Source organism: Bidens hawaiensis, unplaced genomic scaffold, assembly GCF_021521415.1.
Source record: "Bidens hawaiensis isolate Kalapana, Puna unplaced genomic scaffold, B.hawaiensis_p1.1 tig00000905_1, whole genome shotgun sequence".
NCBI classification, from domain to species: domain Eukaryota; kingdom Viridiplantae; phylum Streptophyta; class Magnoliopsida; order Asterales; family Asteraceae; genus Bidens; species Bidens hawaiensis.
Genome location: NW_027491053.1, coordinates 3,072,773 through 3,081,162, shown reverse-complemented (window position 1 = coordinate 3,081,162; position 8,390 = coordinate 3,072,773). Strand labels below are relative to the sequence as shown.

At 38.7% G+C, this 8,390-nt stretch overlaps 1 protein-coding gene across 1 annotated transcript; it reads left to right on the top strand.

The window, feature by feature from the left end:
• Positions 1–3,000: 3,000 nt before the first annotated feature.
• LOC143546842 (uncharacterized) lies at positions 3,001–3,507 on the top strand. The gene has a single exon (XM_077038414.1). It carries the CDS (start codon positions 3,001–3,003, stop codon positions 3,505–3,507), a length of 507 nt encoding a protein of 168 aa, XP_076894529.1.
• Positions 3,508–8,390: the final 4,883 nt, after the last annotated feature.

The following is an 8,390-nucleotide window of genomic DNA, read 5'->3' as shown; positions in this document are numbered from 1 at the left end:
CGGCGTCCATCTGGAGTTCTTGGACTGTACGTTATCCCTTCCGCCTAACCGATGCTGCAAGCCGGATGAGGTGTCAAAGTTTACCCTTGACTGCCAAATGCCTAGCTTCCGCTTTTTGTTTAATCGGGCGGTAAGGACATTCTCTTCCCTTGTTTTCTGGGTGTAGAGGTTTGTGCTCTGTGGGAGATCTCTTCCCAGTTGCTTTTCCGTTTCCGCAAAGCGTTTAGCTGCTGTCATGATGGCATCCCATGTGGATGGCATGCCATCTTTACCCGTTAAGGTGCGGATGAGCTCTGGGTCGTTCGCGCCCTGAATAAAGGCAGCGCGAACAAGATCTTAGCTAATGTTACCCAGACTTAGCTTCTTCGAGTTGAAGCGAGTGATGAAGTCCAGCAAAGATTCATCTTTTTCTCGAATGCACTTGAGGATTGTCCATTGCTCCTCGGTATACTTTCTTTGCTGGCTGAAGTGTTGGCTAAACTTCTGTTGGAAGTCAGCCCAGTCGTAGATGTGGTTGACCGGTAGACGATCGAACCACGCTCTAGCAGCCCCCACCAGTGTCATTTGGAACATGTAACACCATGTAGGTTCCGTCCAACTACTGACGGTTGCCCCCGCTATGAATCTGTTCAAATGATCATCTGGGTCGGATATACCATCATATGTGCCTATGCTGGACATTTGTTTGGCACTTTTTGGGGCGATTGCTTCTGCAATGTCCCTTGCAAATTTGGACGTTCCCGCATTTGCAACGTTTGGTCTGAATGTTTTGGAGAAGTCTCGTGGACTTCCACCTGTGTTTTTTGGTTTGAAGGCTTGTCCAAAATGCCTTCTCGGTTGGGATTCCGTTTCCTTACGCTTCCCTTTTGCCCTATGGCGAGGGTTCGCGTCGGAGTCGGATTCCTCCGAGTCATCCAAGTAATCTTCGAATTCATCAGCCTGTTGGACGTTGCGCAAGCGTTCGTCCAACTCGGCTTGGAATTCCCTCTGACGTGCCTCCGCCCATGCCTTAACTTCATCGAGTGTTTGGCGGGGGAGTCTTGTTCGTTTCTCTAACTGGGTATCGGTGAATCCCAGTGAGCGATTATTTACTGCACTTGCCCCAGCTTGGGTAGCTGGGGTAGTGTTCGTAAAGTTTACTTCACTTGCCCCGGCTTGGGTAGCCGGGGTAGTGTTTGTAAAAACTGTGTTGTCGGTATTCCCCCCAGTAGCTGGGGTTGTGGTTACCGGAGTTTCTTTAACCATCTTGGAAGTTTGAAAAAACTGGAGAAGAATAAAGTTCTAGCTTTATGCACGGATGACGCCAATGAAGAAACACTAACCGGACCCCGGGCAGATTACTGGTAACCTGGGGGTTAGATAGATGTTTCCCACGAGGGGTGAGACCCTGAGAAGATGGTTCTTCTGATAACCTGCAAAACAGACACCGTGAGCTTGTCACTGAGAAGGGGGGGGGGGGTTCCTCCTTGTGACCACCCTCCGGCGTGAGAATCAGACTAGATTGCTCTTTAAATATAAACGTATATTAAGAGATTGCTAGAGCAGATATCAGGTATATATGATGATAATATGATAAGATATGATGGTCATACCATTTGTGGTATTTATAGCCGAAGGTAGGTTTCCAAGGAGGTGTGGCTGGCTGCAACAGTGTTCCTGTTCCACCAACAGTGGTCTACGCACGTGCCCTGCTGGTAGTTGGTGGATAGGCAGCGGCTGATAGTGACCAGGCCTGCTGTGTACTATTCCTTTTCCACCAACTGCCGGCTACGCACGTGGTATGGCAGTAGTTGGTGAGTAGGCAGCGGCTAATAGTGACACAGTACAGGAGCATGCTGCTCGCCATACTGTTGTCAATAAGCTGTCGTATCTTTAGTCAGATCTTTTTCCCATACCTCGTCAGGTACAGTACAGAAGATCTTCCCGTATCGTACGGACTGGCTTATTTGGGCGGGAGTATTCCCCCTCCCGCCCTTGTGCGGGATTGTTCCCGGCTTCGCTCATTCCTTCAGGTGACACTGAGTGATTGAGAGCTAAGTGCCTTGTGCGTGTAGCCTTGCTGCGCGGGTGGCCTTCCCTGATGGCTTGTATCCGAGGCTGCGGGGACAGGCGGAGTCCTTCACCATCGGTAGGCATTTCCTGCGGGACCAGCTTGCGTACTGCGCGTAAGGACGTCACGTCTCTGAGCATGGTTGGTCCTGCGGATCCAGTTGGTTTCTGCACAGACGTCCCTCTTCAAGGTGAGTCTTGCGGGTCCAACTGGGCTCTGCTGGGACCTACCTCTTCATTTTAACCCTATAAAAGGCTTTTTCAGTATTGAAGATCGATGCTTTGTTAACGGTTATCGCCAACATACTCACTTTCACTGGAAACGAGTTATCTATAGATGAAATTAAAAAGGCGGTTTGGTCATGTGGTAGTCGGAAATCACCAGGTCCTGATGGATTTTCATTTGGGTTTGTTAAAAGGTATTGGGATCTTCTGAAAGATGATATTTTGAAGTTGGTCGATGACTTAGTTTGTTCGGGATACTTACCTCTGAGTTGTGATTCTTCTTTTATTACTCTCATTCCTAAAGTGGCTAGCCCGGTGATTGTGGAAGAGTTTAGACCTATTAACTTAATAAGTTTGCAATATAAAATTATTGCAAAACTATTAGCTAATAAGTTGGCTAAGGTTATTGAGTCAATCGTTAGTGTGGAACAATCTGTCTTTATTAGAGGGAGACAGTACCTTGTGGGCCTCTTATATTAAATGAGATTTTGGAGGGTTATAAATGTAGAAATCAGAATCTTCTTTTATTGAAACTTGATTTCGCAAAGGCGTACGACTCTCTAAATTGGGATTATCTTTTATCTATCATGCACTTCCTTGGTTTTGGGAGTAAATGGTTGAAGTGGGTTCGGGCTTGCTTGATCTCCGCAAGAGCTTCTATGCTAATAAATGGGTGTCCTACTGAAGAACTTCATCTTGACGGAGACTTTTTTGTTTATTTTAGCAATGGAAGGTTTACATGTGGCAATTGAAGATATGGCTTTTGCTGGATTCTTTGGAGGTGCCGGGATAGGTGGAGGTAAGTTTGCTATTTCTCATATCTTTTATGCCAATGATGTTATTATCCTTGGAGAGTGGTCTCTAAGAAATATCAAGAATATGGTTATGATTTTAAATTGTTTTTATTTGGCTTCGGGTTTAAAGCTAAATATTCATAAATCAAATCTGTATGGTGTGGGGTTGGAGCAAAGGGAGGTGGTTTCCTTTCCAAATATTATAGGTTGTAAACCAGATAATTTACCATTTTTGTATTTGGGTCTTCCTGTGGGGGCTAAGATGGGAAGTATTCGGAGTTGGGATTTTCTTGTGGAGAAATTTAAATCTAAGCTGTCGAAATGGAAGGCAAATCTTTTATCAATAGGGGGATCGACCTTAATCACTACTGTGCTTGGATCCTTGGGGATTTACTATTTATCTCTTTTCATGTTACCGGTTGGTGTTAGAAAAAATTAGAGTCTTTACGAGCGAAGTTTTTTTGGGGAGGGGATGAGGAAGAACGAAGATGGCATTGGGTTAAGTAGAATTCTGTTTTGGCCGATAAATCTAAAGGAGGTTTGGGCATAGGTAGTTTGAAGAACTTTAATCTTGCCTTGTTATGGATATGGAGATGGAGATTTGTTAACAATCCAAATTCCTTGCGGGTGAGGATTTTAAAGGCAATTATGGCTCGAAACTTGAGCAAGATGGTATGTCTCGTAACATAAAAGGGAATGGTATTTGGTCTCGTATAGGGGTGGCAAATGTGACCCATAGGTTGAATGGGTTGTAATAAAATATATATAATGGGTCAGAATTGGTCAAACTAAAAAAAAGAAAACAATTGAAATGGGTCAAAAAGGGTTGACTTTTCTTAAGTTTTTTTTAATGGAACAAGAAAAATGGAGAAGCTTTTTAGTTTTTTAGTTTTGATTTATATTTCGAGTTACGATTTTTAATTATTTTTTAAAAAATTTTTAATGATGGGTTTCTAAAATGGGTCAAAATGGGTTGAGATTTCAGAAACCCATCATCAAAAAATTCAAAAAAAAAAATAATTAAAAAATCATAACTAAAAATATAAATTAAAAACCAAAAAAACTAAAATGTTTCCTCTGTTTTTCTCGTTCCATTAAAAATAAAAAAAAAACTCAAGAAATGTCAACCCGTTTTGACTTGTTTCAATCTTTTTCTTTTTTTAGTTTGACCCATTCTGACCCATTATATACATTATATTACAACACATTCAACCCATGGGTAATGTTTGCCGCACCTAGTCTCGTATTATTAAAGCGGTAAGTTAAATGATAATACTTTTTTTGTCCATATCAGTCATTCAAAAAAAGGTGGGAAACATAAATAAAACATTGTTTTGGAAAGACATTTGGATTCGAGAATCCTCTTTATCTTCGAGATTTCCGAGAATCTTCAACTTAGACGTCAACAAAAATTGTTTTTTAAATGAGAGGTTGGTTAATTCTTCTTAGGTTTGGAATTGGAGAAGAGATCCGAGAGGTGGGGTGGATTCGGAGAAACTAAATGACTTGGTAGAGGTTTTGTACGCAGTTACTTTATCAAACTCAAATGACCATTGGGTGTGAGATGCAAAGATGAGGGATGTGGCTACTCAATTAAAAATTAAACCAGATAAAACAAACCCCTCTCATTCAAAAAGGCTAAAAAGTATGGCAACAAGAAAACCCTCAAAGGTGAAGAAAACAAATGGTTAAAGTGCTTATCAGAATATACCAATGGGTTCACAAACTACTGATGAACATTCAACAAGAACGGTTGACCAAACAACTAAAGAAACTCCAATAAGACCAACAGTAGCACAAAATTCTGATGAGCAAATAGTTGTTCCACCATCAACAACCACAACAAGACCAACTATCTCACTAACAGTTGAAGTGCCTCAAACTAATGATGCACTACAAGAACCAACAGTTGTTTCAAAAACTATTGATGAGTCCAAAGCTGAAAAGCTTATTCAAAAGGCTTATGCAAGTAGTTTGCAACATCATGTGAAAAAAAGAGAACTGGTACTACCAAGAGGAGGATGAAGATGATACTCCATCACCTGCCCTACCAAAAAGGAAAAGTTTGTCAGAAAGCCTCCAACAAAGATAAACTGATTAACTTGAGGGAAAATAAGGCTGATCAAACACTTCAAGAAGCTTTAAAGGTAATGTTCGTAGATGATGCTGCAAGAGAATTACGAAAAAGGCTACTTGTTATTATTAGAACTAAGCAATTGGCTTATGAGAAGAGCCAAATTAATTCAGATAAACCAATAGTTGATAAAGAGTTGTTAATGGAAGCCAAGAAAGGTGCCACTTATATAGCTTTAAAAACATGCCAAATACAAAGTCAACTCTTACAAGTTCAAAGGTTGGACCTATGAAAAACTTCAAAAAGAGAGTAGCAGAATTGAAAAACTTATTGAATAAGACCTTGATCGGGCTCATCTGAACCTGATTAGGAAGTGGTAAAGAACAGGCTTGAAGAAAAAAGGCCACAAAAAAAACTACGAAAATGAAGATGGAACTACATGAAGCCAAGTTCTACACCAGAAAAAAGGTTGCTAAATGGAGCATTGCCAAGCTAAGGAATGCCTATAGGAACCTTGTACAAGAAAGAAAGAAGTATCCTAGTTAGTTTCTCAACCCAAAAGCTATGTCAAAAATCAAGCTATCCAAAAGGCAAAGAAATCACAAATTGTTGTTGTCACCACTGTTACTACAAGTGACGAGCAGGGAATTTTGCAATCAGTGTAAGAAGGAGGCATTTGACTGATAAAGAGTAGCAATAAGATGAATTGTTGATACGTGGTGAACTTAAAAGAAGCTAGATGTTCAACATACATATTCCTGCAAATCAAGCCTCACAAGTAGCACCTTCTTCAACTCCTATTCAAATCTAGTCCAATCCCAAGATCATAGCATGGAGTCATCGAAAGTACAAGTACTCAGTAATCATTAGATGGGATAAGCGAGATACAAAGGAAGTATTATGATGTGCTAAAAATAGTTTAATAATTATTAACTAATTTAACTTAAAATAGACACTAAGTAATACTCTAGACTCTCTAACTCGACTAAACTACTAACTGGCAAGTGAACCGATTGACTTTAGTAAAGCTAAGTAAGTCCGGATATCAAACATACGAGACTCTTTAAATCACGTTTATTAGCTAATTATACTCAACTACAGACACGACTTATTTATTTATATTTGTTTAAGGGGGGGTTTTTTAAAGTAAAGTACTAATTTAAAACTATTATTAAAAACTAATTTAAGAAAACAATTAAATTAAACGAAAACACAAGTTTGTTGATTAAATCAGAAGACAATGTAAAACTACCTAGGCTAGAATGCCCTAAATTTCAGTTGTTAATTAACCGGAAAAATATTTAGTTATGGACTGGGATCGTAAAGGAGACACTTAAGAGAAAACCCGAACAGGACCCCTAACCCTTTTCAAGAAGACACCTATGGGTTTTTAATAAGTTTTAATGCACACCAGTATTAAAATCAAATTTCCTTACGGTCACCTAATTAATTATGACTTAGTTCCTTTATAATGAAACCTACCTTACAGCGCGGAAATCAAAGGCAATTTAATATATTTAATTGACTCAATAGACAATACTACATAATCAAACCTAGACAGACTCCTTACGAAGAACTACATCTAGCAAGATTAAATAACAAAGACCTATCAATAACCTAGCACCTTACAATTTGTTTAGGTTAGCAGCACACTTAGGTTTATTTGATAATATTATTCCTATGATCTTATTGCAAATCAATCATAAAATAATCAAAAACACAAAGTAATTGACATAATAGCAACCTATCATATGACAAACAAAAATAAAGGAAACTATGGAATAAAACTCATCAAACAATCCTAAGTATCATATGCATCAATTTAATATAATTAAATCTTTTACTAAATCATAAAAACCATAACGATAAATAATCACAAGTCAAATCCCAACGTCAAAATAGGCTTATCATAAGCCTAAGTAGTTCATACAGTTTTAGCCAAGCATCTTAAATTTAAACAAAACAATCATGCAAGAATTCATGGTGAAAAATATGAAAGACGAAATAAATAAAAGATAGAAGCCGTATTCTTCGTCTTCAAACTAGGAGCGCTTCACCGAATGATTCTTCACCTTCAAAGCCTTCAAAAGTTGCAATCCTAAGCCTCGGAACTCCCAAAATTCGTATGGCTCCTTCAGGTTATGATTAGGATTAAGTTTAAGGGTGTTTATATAGACTTTCAAGGCCCATAAACTTAAAATTCGTAGAAGATTCTGGAAATCTGAGCCAAATTCGTAGAAAATTCTGGAAATCTGAGCCCATAGACTTAATATTCGTAGAAGATTCTGGAAATCTGAGCCCATAGTGCCGCGCGACGGGCCTCCTCCCTTCTGGACGTGCGGCGCTCCGGCTAGGGTGGGCTGGTCTGGTCCAGTCCAGTTCACTCTGTGTTCGGTCCGGTTCGTATCCTGATTATCCGGTTCTCCCATTTGGCTTGTTTTTTGCCCTCTTTTCAACATGATTGAAACCTGGAACCTAAAATATACAAATACTTTAGTAATATACAAATCTTACATAAAACCAAACAAAACTAATAAAATATTATATAAAATAAACAAGGGATTTATATATTTAGCATTATATCATATTTGTCACACCCCGACCAAAGGCGGCGGAACATGCCGAGGTGTAACGATTGTCCATAAGCACATGACACTAATTAAAGTGACAGTATTTAATAAACTCATTTCATTTCACAACATCGAAAATGTCACATAACAATTATCCAAAAAATAACCATAAACAAGATATCACAAAATATGATAAATTTGATATTGTTCATTTTTACTAATATCCTAAGGTCTTTGATGTCGTTTTCTTCACAATCATAAATCAACCAAGATGCAAACCTGCAACATTTCATAAAATAAACTTTGTCAACACAAAGGTTGGTGAGCAATTCATAAGTTTAATCATATTAGTATATAATAAAGATAGCCACAAAACTTACATACGAAACGATAAATAAAATTGGTAATTTGGATAAATAGATATCGCTAAACACATTAGCGACACCTAGCTATAAGGGGATGCCAAATAGTCTAGGATTTTATAGTTATCGTTAATTGCATTACGTTAACGACACCTTGCTATAAGGGGATGCCAAATAGTCTAGGATTTTATAGTTCCACTAACCAAAAGCGATAAACACATAGGCATATAAGCATAGAACACCAAATCGAGCAATTATTTAGGTAAAGTATACAACTACGTTTGTGATTTAAGATTCAAATATAAAGCATTTTGTT

Bases quoted from the DNA above. Each gene is read 5' to 3' on its own strand.
- LOC143546842 (XM_077038414.1), top strand. From the start codon at position 3,001: ATGGAAGGTTTACATGTGGCAATTGAAGATATGGCTTTTGCTGGATTC.